This window comes from Callorhinchus milii, unplaced genomic scaffold (genome assembly GCF_018977255.1).
Source record: "Callorhinchus milii isolate IMCB2004 unplaced genomic scaffold, IMCB_Cmil_1.0 Scaffold6, whole genome shotgun sequence".
NCBI classification, from domain to species: Eukaryota; Metazoa; Chordata; class Chondrichthyes; order Chimaeriformes; family Callorhinchidae; genus Callorhinchus; species Callorhinchus milii.
The window spans coordinates 8,398,284-8,414,461 of NW_024704747.1; the positions used below are offsets into that span (position 1 = coordinate 8,398,284).

Consider the following 16,178-nt stretch of genomic DNA (forward strand, 5'->3'; position numbering starts at 1 on the left):
CACATTTTTTTTCCAATTGAGTTTTGAATATGGATCAGGAAACTTTTGTTAATGCTGATCCATCTGGATGTTTTGTTTCTGTTACAGACTACACAAGTGAAACAGATTCAGATGTACTATTTCAGTAGTCCAAATCCAAACAGCTATATGTGTGAAAGTTTGCTTTTCAAAGGCTAGAGTTTACCTCTATTTAGAATGAACAGGATTGGGAGTAGTTGGTGTTATCCTAGCATGAAACACGTGATTTATAATGTTATAAAACTGCATAGCGCAAATCATCATAAATTTTACATATGTTTTCTTTAGGCAGGAGCAGTGAAAGACTACATTAAAATGATGCTGCAAAATGAAAAACTGAAGTTCTTAGTGTTTGCTTATCATTTGAGCATGCTCCAAGCTTGCACGGAAGCAGTCATAGAAAATAAGGTATTAAAATTATTAAAGCAATTTCATCTTTTTAACCAATAGTTTGGGTTTTAATGTGACAAAAATAGTTCATAGGATATTTTTTCCTAAAGCAAAATTGAATTAAATCAATGACAAAAAGCTATAATATAATTATAACTAGATTTTTGCTGATTTCATTGTAAAGGCATGCTATTTTAGTTCCAATCCACTATGATCCAAGTGATTGATCCCACCTGAAAATCAGCAATCATTATGTTGTATAAGAACCAGAGTGAACCATTTGGACCATTGAGCGAGCTTGTCATTTTATTAATCCTTCATTCATAACTGAAGCTAATTCACTGATTTTTGGATCTTCCTCTCTTAAAAGTAAATTTTAAGTTTTATGAAATGTCGTGGTGCTGAAGTTTCAATCTAGTGATTCCTAACTTTTCTATTATAAGAATTATCTCTTCATTCCCCATGACCCGCTCTGCCTTCCCCCACCTCAGCAACACCGCCCGGCTCCGCCACTGTCTCACACCGCAGGCCGACGATACACACATTCATTACATCCAGGCTTGACTATGCAAACTCCCTGCTTTTTGGCCTCCCCAAATTCTCCCTCCATAGGCTGCATATCATACAAGACTCTGCAGTGAGTGTACTCTCCCGCACCAAGCTCTGTGGCCCTATCACCCCCATCCTCGCCCAACTCCACTGACTTCCCATCACACAGAGGACACAGTTCAAGATCCTTGTCCTCACCTTCAAAGCCGTCCATGGCCTCGCTCCCCCTCTGTGACCTATCAACCTGCCCACTCCTTTCACTCAGGGGCTCTGGCCTGCTTCACATTCCCTGCCTCGCCCGCCCCACTATTGGCGGGCGGGCCTTCAGCCACTCTGCTCCTACCCTCTGGAACTCCATCCTGCAGTCTCTCCGCCTCGCCCCCTCCCTTGCCTCCTTCAAGACCCATCTCAAGACCCTCCTCTTTGACCGTGGTTTCGATCACCCTCCCTCCAACCTCCCCAATCCCGACTCCCAGCTTTGGGGGCCCTGACTGTCCAGCACCTTGGGACATCCTCCCGACGTGAAAGGCGCTATACAAGTGTAATTTTGTTGTTGTTGGTGTTATATTAATTTCCAAAGTATGTTCATATTTTGTGTGAGAAATAGTTTTTTGTCAGTTAAAAAAAATGGGAGCCAGATTATAGGTTAACCTATCACTTAATAGATATAGGAAATAGAATAAAGTATACAGAACCTCCTTATGTTGCTCCCTGACAGGAAGGCAAGACCCATTAGGGAAATTAGATGTCATTCTGAGCTTAAGATCTGCTTCCTTCAGGGTAAGAATTGAGGGGGAAAAAGGCTTTCTGCACATCAGAATTTCTTGTATATGAAGGCCAAACTAAAAAAAATTAGAAAGATCATATTACATATACCATATATATATGTAAGGTATGACCGTATCTTACCCCAAATGCAGCTGAAACCTTCGTACGTCCTCGCCAGTCTCGTCAGCTGCACCATTCAAAAGATCCAGCTCATTCAGAACTCTGCTGCCCATACACTGACCCGGAACAAACTCTGTACCCACATCTCATCAGTTCTGGCCAGGCTCCACATCACCGAAGGATCAGCTTCAAGGTCCTCACACTCATGTTCAAATCTCTTCACTCCCTGGCACCTCCCTATCTCTCCAACCTCCTCACTCCCCAATCCACCGCTTGGTCCTCCCATTCGACTGGCACCAGCCTCCTGCTCGTCCCCCGCACCCTCTGCCCCACTATCGGAGGTCGCGATTTCAGCCACTGCGCCCCAAAACTCTGGAACACTCTCCCTCAATCACTCCGCCTTACCCCCTCTCTCCCCTTTTTCAAGTCCCGCCTGAAAACTTTCCTCTACGACCGTGTTTACGGCCACCTTCCCCCCCCCCCCCAGTTCGGAGTCAGGCTCCACCACTGTTAAGCACTCTGAGACTCTACCTTGTGTGGAGGGCGCTATATAAATGTTATTATGTGTGTGTAATTGTAGTTAATCTATCCCTTGCCTCAATATAAACTTGCCTTTTAGAACAGTAGAAATTGTGGTTTGAACAAGTTATGGTTTGGAAAATAAGTGTTAACGACAATCTTACTGGAGTCATTGATGCCTGAAATGTGATTTTTGGATGTTGTCAATGGCTGCTCATTGAGTGTAATTACTAAATCTGGTGGTTTAATTTAAATTTTCAATAACTTGCTTCTTGAGTTTGGTCTTTTGCAACAAAAGCAGTCTGCTCCTTCCACTCAGTGGGCTCCAGCTTGCTTCACATTTCCCGCTTCGCCCACCCAACCATTGGTGGGCAGGACTTCAGCCACTCTGCCCCCACCCTCTACATAAAGGTTTATATATTTAGCCTCATGTTTGTTGAAGACCGTCCCCTCATTGTAAAATCAGAAATGTTATAAATGATGTATTTTAGTTTTAGTCCGGTTTGTCTGTGTTGTGTATTGTGACAGCTGGGATAGATTTTGCTTAGCGGGCTATAGCTAGGTAATTCAGAAATTTAGTGTCTTATGGATTTATACTTTAATTATTTCAGGCTGTGTGTATTTTTGCTAACCAAATGTACAGTCAAATCTGTAGTAAATTCTACCTTATAAAATGGTCCTAAAAAATTCACTGCACAAAAAGTACTTTAATGAGAAAGTATTCTGTTTGTTATTTCTATTCCTTAACAGAGTGTTAGAAACATCTGAGTTACTCTGAGTAACATGCAGAAACCTGAGTATATTCTGAAATCAGAAATTATTTTTTGTCAAGAAACTGAGACATGTTAATCTATTCCTCCCATCTCAGTATATCAAATTGTTTTACATCTTCAATAATGTCCCAACACCGCAAGAATGTTTCAGGTTGGACCAGATTACTGTCCAATGTTACAGTTCTGATGCATTACACTTTTATTTTCAGTAGATAAATATGAAATCCTGTGCAATTTCCATTTTTTTTAGGTGGGGTACATCCGAATAGATGGTAGCGTCCCATCGTCAGAAAGGATTCATCTTGTCCATCAATTTCAGAATGATCCAGACAAGCGCGTAGCAATTCTCAGTATCAAAGCTGCTGGTCAGGTATGACGAGCACTTTATTGGGAAAGTTATCAAAACCTACAGATTGTTTTGAAGATATGTGACTTTTGCTAAATAAATAGATACTACACGTAGTATTAAATATGTTAGAAAACACATTAAACCTGTTAACTTCTCAACATTTCTCCAGAGACCAGGGCAAACTTTATTTCTATCACTTTCACGGTTTTCCTTCTTGTACGTTTAGATTCTGTTTTATCTGCACATTTTTTTTACATATAAGATCAATCTTGGTTACTTTTATTTCCCAATTTTTTAATGTAGAAAAATCACCAGATGCATAATATGTAGATCAGATTAGCTCTCAGCCTTTAAGGTCCAACAACACAATCCACTTTATTAGCATTTTGCTTCCATTAGTTCATCTCTGCCTTAGTTACTATAATTGCCATTTGGGAAAGGAAAGGTAACCCAGCACTATTCTGTCAACTGGGCCCTTGGTTAGAATGTAGCTCAGCTAATGCCATTAAATGCCTCCGTTCTCTGCCAACTCTAAAGTTGAATGTATTTCAGCCTGTCTCTAGCAGTATGCTAGTAGCGCATAAATGCTCAAAAGTCAGCACAACCTGTTTGCCTTACTTGATGCTGATGTGGAAAAAGAAACATTTACAAATGATTAATCATCTGAGATGGAGTTTTACGCACACAGCTAGCACAGAGTGGAGCTTTACTGTATTTACTGTATACACCTACCTGGCTGTGATCCACCTGATCTGGATTCGTCTGAACAGAAAGTTCTTTGGTTTAATATGCGACCAGCTGGCATATTCTTCTTTCATTTAAATGTTCTATCAAAACACTAAGTGGTGCTGTATTTTAATTGTTCGGGGATTTAATGACTAACCACCATCATTTTTTGCAACAGAACAAGAATAAATAGAGAAATGCTTCCTCCTTAGGGTTTAACCTTTACAGCTGCTACACATGTTGTGTTTGCTGAGTTATACTGGGATCCTGGTCATCTTGTGCAGGCTGAAGACAGAGCTCACCGGATAGGTCAATCCAGCTCAGTCCACATCCATTACCTTGTCGCCAAAGAAACCATGGATACATTCATGTGGAGCATGCTAAACCGCAAGGTACAGTCTCACTGACAGATATGTGGATGTAAACATCTTTAAAACATTCTAATACTTGATGTTTTTCAAAATATGAGCATGGACTGAAATACACAGCACACAAATTGAACAACAACAACTTGCATTTATATAGCGCCTTCCACATGAGGAGGATGTCCCAAGGCGCTGGACAATCGGGTTTGCATCTAAGCTGCGGGCTGGAGTTAAGTGTGGAAGTCAAGGTGGGTGGAGGTGGGAAGATGACCACAGGTGCGGTTGAAGAGGAAGGTTTTATGATGGGCCTTGAAGGGGTCAAGGGGGGGGGTGAGGTGGAGGGGCTCCAGGATGGAGTTCCAGAGGGTGGATGCAGAAAGGCTTAAAGGGCTGACCTTCGATGGTGGAGCAAGCAGGGCGGGGATCGTGAAGCAGGCTAGTACCCACCGAGCAGACATACGTACTTTCTGTGCCCATCTCCATGCTGACTACCTAAGATAAATTATATTTGTCATTCTGAAGGACTATTTGTACATTCTGTGGGATAGGCTGACCTGGTGTGATGCTGGGTACAGGAGTGCTGTCCTTTGGATGAGACATTAAAACAAGGTCCCATATTCTTGTTCAAATGGGCATTAAAGATCCCATGGCATTATTTGAAAAGAGAAGGGAGCTTCTCTCTTGTGTCAACAATCTGTCCAGATGAAATTGGTCATTCGTTTCATGGCTGTTTATGGGAAATCGCTGTGCTTGAATTGGCTGGAGCATTCACTTACAAATACAGTCACTACACATTACAATAAATCCTGTGAATCACTTTGAGATATTTCAATGACAAAGTGCAATACCAAATGTAAGGATTATTATATGAAGGATATGGAACTTTAACCAGTTACTCAGATCTGTGCAGTCAATTGATTGTAACCAAGGCAACAACCGTGCCCCAGCTTGAGCTATGTGTAATATTGTACCGGTGTCACAGATGTGTTCTGCAATTAAAGATGAAGATTTATTATGTTTTTAATGATCCAGTGGATAAGATGTCTGCTAGCTACACATACAAACACACACCGGCCTCTTTCTTGTGTGCCTCTGGCACTAATCCATGATGTAAGCAGCAATGATACAGGTGTATTATGAAGATGTTTTCTGACATCGTCTAATCCATACTAACCCTATTTCGAGGTTTGATTATATTTTACTCCTGAGCTACTGAGCGATTTTACTTTATGTTTCCTTTACACGGAAAGATTAACATGTTAGTGAGAAGTGATGAATTCTGTAACTTTCTGATTGCAGACTTGTGTTACGAGTAACACATTAAATGGGACAAAGAAATCTTTGGAAATCGAGGAGGCAGACAATGAGCAGTGGGATTTCCTGAATGCTGCGATGGCCTGGGTGCCAAATGATAACCTGCAAGGGAGCCAGGATGAAATGTTCTTCACTCATGTAAGAATAAATAGCATATTGTTTACATTGAATTACATAGAACTTTACAGCATGGAAGCAGTCCATTCAGCCCAACTCATACATGCCAATATTTCTACTCCACGTGAGCCTCCACCCCTCCTAATTCTATTCTTACATACACAGAGACCCATGCACATGCATCCAATACATTGCAAAAGGCCACATTAAAGCAAATGGTACTGAGAAGGTTCTAAAGAGTTGAACCTCCTAAGTCCTGGGTAAATTAGGTGGTTATACAACACACAAGTAAGATTGGTTTATCAAACAAATGCATTTGTAATGCAATCCATTTTTGAGCTATTTAGAATTGGCAGTTAGCTCTGTTTACAGATTGTTCTTTTCTGTGATTCCTAGTTCTTGACTAGCCTTATGGATGCAACCTTCATCTTGCGTAGAATGAATATATATTGCCACTTTTAAAACGTCTAATTAAAATCAGAGTTTAAAGCACAATGCCATGAAACATTTCCTGCTTATGTCTGCACATAAAGCTTGGAATCACAGCTTGCAATGCTAACTACATTCACATTAGATCCAAGATGTCGTGAGCGTGAAATTGTTCACTCCCCGGTTACTAATAACAAAGCTTCTGCAAAGGTGTGAAAATGTAGATCTTGACATTTAAGTAGCTGTTTTGTAAATTGTTTAACAGGATTCAAGCTTCGCCTGAATCATATAAAGTCATACAACAGCAAGTGTTCCTAGTTTCAACAGGCTAAAAACAAAAAGTTCTAATTTATTTTCATTATCTAAATGAAATGTAATTTTGTAAGTGGTTATAGGTTGGAATATTGCTGATAGGAACAGGGTTGCTCAGCTCCCTGGAGGTGAAAGCAGTTTCACAATGGGCATGACTAGCTTCATAATGGGCAAAGCCCCTCATCTGAGCACCTAGAGTAGATTGGAAGTAAGCTGGTATGCAGCATTAGACCTGGACCTCACAAACGCCAAAGTGGGATGTTGTAAGGGGTCCTGCATGGGTCTCTCACCACATTGAAGGCAAGATGTCAATCAAATAGATGAATATGTTCTGAGGCTTGGGATGACACGTGCTGGCAGCTGAAATAATAATAATAATTCTTGCATTTGATATAGCGCCTGATCACGTCTTCGGGACGTCTTAAAGCTCTTCATAGAATATACTTTTAAGTGAATTGACTATACATTTTGTGGTTGAAACGTGGCAGCCAATTGCACACAGCAGTGTCCCAAAAACAGTCGTGGATTCAGTGACCAAATTTTTTATTTTTTTGAAGGGATTATTACCTCCAGAAAAGCAATCCGCCGCCAATCAACTAACAATCAAGCTTGCCCTGTCTGGGAATCCAATCCAGATACTCTCGCTTGCGAGGCGAGCACTCCAATATTGTGAGATTATGAATACACTTTTATATATTGAGTGCATTTTGATTGGTGCGCATGGTGGTAAGCAGTTCCTGCTCAAGCTCTGCATTTCCAACTTTTGGAACAGTTGCTCAATTGGTAGGGATGTGGGCAGAAGGAGGGGCAAACTAGTTCATGGGGGCAGAGAGTCTTTCCATTCGGCTCCTGTTAATCATGCAAGCCAAAGCCCTGATGAGTAGGTTGTTGCAGCAGGAGCTTTCCAGACAGTGCTCTTAATGACAAACTATGCGGTTATAGCTGGTTAAACTCCAGTGGGATCCCCAACTCACACATAGGGGGCTACTAGGCCTTGGCTTTTGCCAGTTTGTGCCTAATTCTTTCTGGGATTTTAGGAAAGCAGGTGTGTGTCCCTCTAGGGAGAGAGTATACATTCCGTTCCAGTCACAGGAACATTTTGATATGTACAAGGCATATGTATGCATAACTGTCTGGTTTGATTAATCTTAAGCACGGCAATGGGTTTTCACATGTGACAGATGCCGAGTTGACCAAAAACAATTATAGCAACATTGTTACTTTCTACTGGAAAATGTCTCTGTATAATATGTAAATATAGTAGTTAACAAACTAAATTCCATGAACTTATTTGTGTTATGGTTGAGCGCTCTTGTTCCTAATTGAATCTTGTATTGTTTTAACGTTATTACATTGCCTTTGTTCAGTTTGAGAAAGAAAAACAACATGATATCCGCTCGTTCTTTTCATCAAAACGTGATCCTGCAGAGAAACGCAAGAGGACTCCATACAAGCTGGCATCCATCAAATCCTCTGACTTGTTTGAGCTACAAGAATTAACAGATTCCCCGAAAGCAATTCAGCACCCACAAGAACAGCTGAGTGGAAAAGAACCTGGTAAAAAGGACATAGATGAAGCAAAATCCCAAATAAATGATGCCGAGAGGTTACTGGAAACCGATTTTGAGCCACAAACTAAACGGTTTAAATCTTCATCCATGCTAGTCCGAAACGAGGCAAGAATGAAAAAGAGAATGTCTGAGGGTGGGAAGAAACCATCCCCACGCAGAGTGCAAGGAACTCAAAGGCTTCTGGAAGATGCACAGCTGCCAAAGAAGCTATGTGAAAATGAAAAGTGGAACTGCAGTGCATGTACATACGCCAATAATTCCTTAATGCCTTACTGTGAAATGTGTGACGTTCCCAGAGATGATGGTAAGCCCCTATTTTGTGCAGCTTACAAATGTCATACAAACCTATACTTTAAAAAAAAATAGGATTTGAGATTAAACTATCAAGTAATGTGGAATCTAAACAATTTAATTCAGCTAAAACAAATCATCGGGTTTCCTCAGTGGTTTGTGTAATCAAGAAATTGTACAAATCAAGAAATGTTTCAACTGACCCATTTTCTAACCCAGGTGATGAGAAAGAAAACAGTTTGGCTCAGGATAAAAATCCAGAAGAGAAAGAAAGTGAAGGAAGAAGCCAGACTGACTGCATTGTTCTATCTGACATTGAAGGTGAGCCAAAAGAACTATATACAGCACCCAGGCACTTCAATCGCGAAATGATGAGCAGCAGTGAGGAGATATCTGCAGATACTGTTCCTGTGAACATGAATGAAAGCAGTAACACTGTTCCAGTGGAAGAAAATGTAGACAATGAAAGTGCGAAGCAACCAGGTAACTTTTAATAATAATAATCCTTGCATTTGATTTAGCACCTTATTGCATCTTTGGGACGTCTCAAAGAGCTTCACAGAATATACTGTAAAGTGAATTGACTATTTTGTGGATGAAATTTTTGATCAACTTATCCTACATCCTAAATGGCAATTGTTAAGTCTTTATTTGAGAATGAAAGAGAGGCATTTATCCAATACAGCTCAAGCATGATGTACAATCTTTTCTATGTGTGGATGTAGCCCAAAGAATCTCTCTTTGTAACATTCCAGAGTCTTCATTCATGTCACTCATCTCTGAATTGGCTTCAATACATCATTGTCCTTTTGAAGGCAGTGTACTCAAACCAACACATAGTATTCCAAATGAGATCTACACAATGATCATACAAGGTTAGGATAACTAGTTTCAGATTATTTCAAGTGCCATAAAGTTTTATCCTTGTTGATTACCATTTCATATTGATGATAACTGTATATGATAAGTACGTGAAATCAATTTTCCTTTTCGACCTTAGCTCCAAGACCCACCATTTATCTCAAACCTTGGAAGAATCAAAGTGAAACATGGGTGCTTATTAAAAAGATGAAAATGAGAGACTTTACCATTTGGTCCCATAACCAACATCCACTCTGTTAGATAATTTAAAGGAAAAGTAATTTATCACGCAGCGTGTCTGGCGATGATGAATTGTTCCTTTGCTTCTCTGACAGGGAGGTATTCAGCTGACACGTTACTTATAGGCTGTAGGCTTTAGACTTCTAGACACATACAACAGATTTGTTTCAAGATTTATGCGGAGAAATTGTGTCTTCATGCTATTTTGGCACAGAACAGATTTTGATTGAAATTGCTAATAGAATTGAGTACTAATAAAATTCTAAAAGCTCTTATGGTGTCAAATGTCTCCCTAATGGACCATCAAATCTCCATGACTCCTTGATGCCATCATCTAGAAGTTGAAAACCATAATGTTTGAAACCAGTTTTTGTAGACAAAAATAATCATTTGAAACAAAAACCAAAACACTCTTGCAAGCTCAAAAATGTATGAAAAGTTTTTTTTATAACAACACTGCACAGTTATAGTTTAGAAATACTTCATTTTAACAGATAATGCAATTTAAATTAGAAAAGCTTAAATTCTGTGCATAAGCAAAGAAAACACATGCCTTTTGGCTATCACAGTATTTTTGTCTTACAGGGTGGTTTCGTGGTAAATGATAAAAATATTGTGTTTTGTAAAAGAGGAACTAATAGTGACATTTCTTACAAGTTACATTTTTTTTCTTTCTCTTGTTCAGAAAAAGTGGATATCCCCTGTGACAACAATATTCCTGTTTATGATGGTTTTGCATATTGTGCAAGCAAGCATACTGACAGAGTATATCTCTATACAAAGGTAAGTGGGCATATATATTCAGTATAGTGATATTGAATATATTTTAGATTTGAACTATTTAAGTCGCAAACAAAAGAGCACTCAGAAAGGTGATCAGCGCTTTGGGACATCCTCCCGACATGAAAGGCACTCTATAAATGTAATTTTGTTGTTGTTGTAGTGGTTGTCAGCTTCCAAGTGGACTAAATGGATACAGGACTTTAGAGCAAAAGTAAATTGTGTTTTCAGTAGAACAAACTACAGTAGAACCTCATCATAACATGTGTCTCGATCAGACAAGTTTGCTTATAGTGTGGACTTGTTAACATGAAAGGCATTTTTATCGCACAAATGTGATAAGCACATTTGATACAGCAATCATGCCTGGTTGGGTTTTTATCGATCCTCCCCAAACTATCGTGTCATAACCGGGTTTTACTGTAATATTGAAATTCCATTTATGCAAGAGGAACTGGGTTCAAGTCCCAGGCGGAGCGAAAACTTTGGCAAGTTTCTTTGCTCCACATGTCTCTGTTACCTAGCAGTAAGTAAGAACCCGGTTGTTAGTCGATTGGTAGAACATTTTCCAGGGATAATCATCCTTCAAAAAAAAGACATGTTTAAATAGCCTGCTGTGCTTCCTTCCATTTTATGAACCTAATTTCTATACAAGTATCGTTCAGGTCATTATGTAATGAAATGAAACCATGCTTTGTATTATTCCGTCTGATGTTTGATTGTCTAACCGCCAAAACCCTGAGGCTGCCGAAACCCTCATTCGTGTATTCGTCATCTCAAGGCTCGATTACGGAAACTGCCTCTTTGTTGGCCTCACCAACTCTTCCCTGCACAAGCTGCAGATCATCCAGAACTCTGTAGCTCATGTCCTCTCCCGCATCAGGCTCTGTGACCCCATCACCCCCACTCTCGCCCAGCTCCACTGGCTCCCCAGCCCTCAGAGGATAGAATTCCAAATCCTCGTCCTCACTTTCAAGGCCCTCCACTGCCTCGCCCTCTCCTACATTCTCTGACCTGCTGACTCCCTATCAACCTGTCCACTCCCTCCGCTCAGCAGGCTCTGGCCTGCTCCAGGTCTTCCACCCAACCCACCCTACCGTCAGCGGTCAGGCTTTCAGCCTCTCTGCCCCCACTCTTTGGAACTCCATCCCACAATCACTTTGACTCGCTTCCTTTCTTGCCTCCTTCAAGGCACAACTCAAAACCCTCTTTTTTGATCATGCCTTCAGCCGTCCTCCTACCCCCTCTGCCCTCCCTCATCCCAACCGTGCCCCCTACACTCGGGTCCTGATCGCTGACTGTTCAGTGCTTTGGGATGTCCTCTTGACGTGAAAGGCACTTTACAAATGTTATTTTGTTGTTGTTGTCTACAATTCCCCTGTCACCTGGACAAATTGTTCTGAACTACAGTATTAAAATTTCAAAAATCTTCTTGTGAGTCTTTGCTGCTCTTTGTTTATTATTAGGAAACAGAACCTTTGAACTCTAATTTTATTCCTTTGGATGTAAAGTTAGAAAACTGGGAGGATTTACCAGAAATATTTCAACAGAAGAAAAACTATGCAGTGGTAAGTATATAGTATATGTCCGCTAACTAAAGAGTAATAAAACATCAGATTATTATCAGAAATAGTGATCCTCAGACACCGTCAGAGGTTGGACCTTCAGCCTTTCTGCCCCCACGCTCTGGAATTCTATCCTGGAGCCCCTATGCCTTGCCCTCTCCTTTACTTCCTTCAAGGCCTATCTCAAGATCTTCCTCTTTGAATGCGCCTTTGCTCATCTTCCACCCCCACCCCTCTTTGACTGCAGCCCCCAGCTCAAGTGGAAATCCTTCACTGTTCTGTGCCTTGAGACATTTTCCCGAAGTGAAGGGTCCTATATAAATGCAATTTATTGTCATTATTTGATAGTGCCTTTCTTTATTAGAATCATGTGGCACATGGGGCAAAAAACACATGCATAAACCACAATTCTGCAAACTAACACAGACTGCTCACTAGTGGAGGCACAGTAAAAACAAATGATTCTGCTACTGGATGCTATGTGTGTTTGTTAAATTTGTGACGTAAAGTGAAGCTTACTGGATTCTGATGTACAGGGTGTGTTTGTAAAATTGGCATGTAATAATGGTGCACTAATTATAATAATTGAGTCACTTGTTATTAATTTTGCTCAAAATCAAAATGTTGAAAATAATTAAATAATAATTGAAAGCCTATGCTATCAATTACATAATAAACCACCTCAGTAATGTTATTACATAAGTGACTGCTTGCACCATGTTTCAGGAGGAGCTAAGTGTACAGTGTTTGTGGTGAGGTTAGTGCAGCAGCAGCATTTTATGTCATTTACTCAAACCAACCATCCCATCTAAGAATTGGGTAGGATCCTTTCCAGCCGAAGCCGTTCGCAGTACATTTTTCAAATGAAATGAATCAAATGAAATAATGGATGTATTTATGACGATTGTGAAATGATTTATGTTAGGCAGTTATACAATTAAGATGTTTTCAATTGCACAGAAGTTGCAACTGAATCCTCCAGAAAAAGAAGGAAAATTTGTTTCTGTACAGCAGTATATCAATGTGATTTAGCTGAATTTGTTACTTATCATTTAACATTGCCAAATCAATTTTTGCTTCCCAACTTTGAGGTTCTGCGGTTTGTACGAGAATGGTTCAGTTTAAGTGCCATGAAGCAAAAACTGATCAGGAAAAGTGGTCAGATCTTCTGCAGTCCTATTCTCGCATTCGAAAGCATCACAAAGGAACAGCGGAGACAAAGCTGTACTAAAAGGTCAGCTATTTTGAAGTATATTTCAAAGGGTTCTTGGTCAGATAGTGAATCCACTTATTTCATGATCTTCCATTTTTGGTTTTTATTTTTGTTTTTATTGTTTTAAAAGTTCAATAAAAAAACTAAGCAAGGGTCAAAGATCTGGGTCTAAATTTAGAGCAATTTGAGTAAACATAGAAGCCGGCTTTGTGAGGTGGATTGAGTAATGTTCACAAGTAGTTTCTTCATGTGGGTGTTTTAGTGATTTTACAAGATCAGCAACAACAACAACAAATTGCATTCATATAGCCCCTTTCACAACAGGAGGTTGTCCTAAAATGCTGAACAGTGAAGGGTTTGCACTCGAGTTGGGATCGGAATCAAAAGGGGTGGAGGGCAAGGTGGGTGGAAGGATAACCAAAGGCACATTGAAGAGAAAGGTCTTGAGACGGGCCTTGGAGAAATCAAGGGAGCGAGTAAGGTGGAGGGATTCCGAAATGGTGTTCTAGCGGGTAGGGGCAGAAAGGCTGAAGGCCCAGCCACCCATGGTGGAGCAAGCAGGGCGGGGGGTGCAGAGCAGGTGGGTGCCTGTTGAGTGGAGGGAGCGGACAGGTTGGTAAAGGTTAATTAGGTCACAGAGATAAGGAGCAAGACAGCGGGTAGCTTTGAAAGCGAGGAAGAGGATCTTAAATAAAATAATAATAATCCTTGCATTTGATATAGTAGCGCCTTCAAGACATCCCAAAGCGCTTCCCAGAATATTCAGTAAAGTGTAAAGACTATTGTGTGGGCGAACTGCGGCAGCTAATTGCAAACAGTGGTGGAGTAAATGATCAAATATTTTCTTTATTTGAAGGGATCTTTTGAAAGATGGAAATAGCCACTCAAATATAAAGCAAAAATGTTTTTCTTTTACACGGGCTTTTGAAGCACATCCTTAGGATTGTTTCTGCATTTCTGCGTCTCACTGAACACTCAAGTAGGCTGGGGTGCCGTTCAGTGAGTGCCAGCTACCGTCTGGTACCTCTTTGAGTTATTACTATTGTGTGTGTGCGCCTAGGCAGTGACTGCCGGCCAGCTCACACATTGACCAAGATAATGTTGCTTGATTTATGTCTCCTTTCTTTTGCTTTTATCAACCTTGTTGCCCTACACTTCAGCTAAATGGGTTTTAGCTTGAGGATCAAACCAGAGATATTTTGAGTGTGTGTAATTCCATTTGAGATTTCCTTTAAATGAAGTAGATGAGTGAAACCAGTTCACAGAGAATCAGAGTGATGAGAGCCTAGAGTGATTTGTTTGTATTTTTATACTTAAGTCATTTTTGTGTCCTGCTTACTTTTCCCTAGTTAAAAAAGTGCTGCCTTATTGGAAACTGGTTTGAAATTATTTTCTCTCCTTTTTGCAGATTCTTAACAAAAGAAGATGTAGCTGCTGGCTCTCTGAATAAGGCACGCAGTGAAAGTGGAAGTGTTCGAGTTATAGCAAAAGATTCTGCATTCTTTGGCAAAAATAAAACCAAATCTAATCCAGCAACAGGGGAGAATTTAAGCAAGTATGTTTCATTGGTTTCCTTTTCAGCAGACGAAAAAGGCTGTGATGAATGTGAGTTTCACAGTCTTAACACTCAACACATTTCTCAGGAATCGTGCAACACTGAAAAAATGCAAGCAGCCAAACATCTTGTCAGCCTCTGAGTCATAAGGATGTGAGTTGAAGTCTCACTTGAGCTCGAGGTTGACAGTGCAGTGCTGCTGAATTGTTGCATTGTTGGAGGTATTGTCTTTCAGATGAGACATTAAACTGTTCCATCTACCTGTTCAAGTGGACGTTAAAGATCCCATGGCAGTATTTAAAAATAGATGATAGTTTCTCCCAGTGGCCAATAATTCTGCAGATTAAAAAAATTGGTTATTTATTTCATGGGTGTTCGTTTAGACATTGCTATGTGCAAATTCTTTGCTCCATGGAAGTTCTGTGAAATGCTTCTAGACGATGTGATAATAATAATCCTTGCATTCAATATAGTGCCATTCATGTCAGGAAGGATAATTCAAAGCGCTTCACAAGATTTCACTTTAAAAGTAGTGACTGTAATTTGGAGATCAACACAGCAGCTAATTTGCACATAGCAACATCCTGCAAATAACCATGAAGCGAATGACCAGTGTTATTTGGGGGAGGGGGGGTTTGTCGGCCAGGAAACTGAGAAACTCCCTTCTCCCTCCCAATATAGTGTTGCAATTGATAATATTCAGTGTTTGCATTTAATACAAGTTCAGGAACGTAACTACTTCAAAATAGAATAAAAGTTACACAGTGTGTAAAAAAAATCTATACAGTGAATGAACTTGGTCAAATAGCTGAGCAGCATAACAGAATCATAAACTCTGCAAAGCTACTGCAATATATTGCACAATAACAATAAGGCAAAATGATACTCAGTAGCAATACTGTGTTGTATAGAGCTTTTACTTTATTTGTTCAGCCGCTTGTCAAAAATGAGGCAAATGAGGGCAAGAGTAACAGTGAAGAACATCAATGAAATTAGAAGAGACCATTAACCCATTCAAATCCCACGGGTTCCAAAGGCCAATTTCAATAAACCTCATAAGTCGGGTTAGTTGGAGCCATACGTTTAATAAAACTTATGCAAAATATCAGTTCTGTCAAACTTGCATAGAATATAAACTCTTGAACAGGACTGGGCCGATTATACTGGGCGATTCAGACATATGCAAGTTTTACTGTATCTTATACGTACTCAACAACACCCATTTCACTTTAATAAATGAATGTTCTCCACAAATGCTTCCCAATATCAAAAGTAATCCAGCAGAAGTTCAGAATGTCCATCCAGTCTTCACTGTTCAACTCTGGGGAGCAGACGTTCTTCAACAACATGCAA

At 40.1% G+C, this 16,178-nt stretch overlaps 1 protein-coding gene across 5 annotated transcripts in view; it reads left to right on the plus strand.

Annotated features, from left to right (window-relative positions):
• The window catches only part of zranb3 (zinc finger, RAN-binding domain containing 3), a 47,749-nt gene that overhangs the window by 22,519 nt on the left and 9,052 nt on the right, over positions 1–16,178 (plus strand). For all 5 annotated transcript variants that reach the window (XM_042336538.1, XM_007896195.2, XM_007896198.2 and 2 more), the window contains 10 exons: positions 307–426; positions 3,388–3,507; positions 4,425–4,604; positions 5,877–6,029; positions 8,117–8,624; positions 8,831–9,094; positions 10,398–10,495; positions 11,959–12,060; positions 13,149–13,291; positions 14,679–14,825. In XM_042336538.1, coding sequence (XP_042192472.1) covers positions 307–426; positions 3,388–3,507; positions 4,425–4,604; positions 5,877–6,029; positions 8,117–8,624; positions 8,831–9,094; positions 10,398–10,495; positions 11,959–12,060; positions 13,149–13,291; positions 14,679–14,825 — 1,835 coding nt within the window. The remainder of the gene's footprint in view (positions 1–306; positions 427–3,387; positions 3,508–4,424; positions 4,605–5,876; positions 6,030–8,116; positions 8,625–8,830; positions 9,095–10,397; positions 10,496–11,958; positions 12,061–13,148; positions 13,292–14,678; positions 14,826–16,178) is intronic.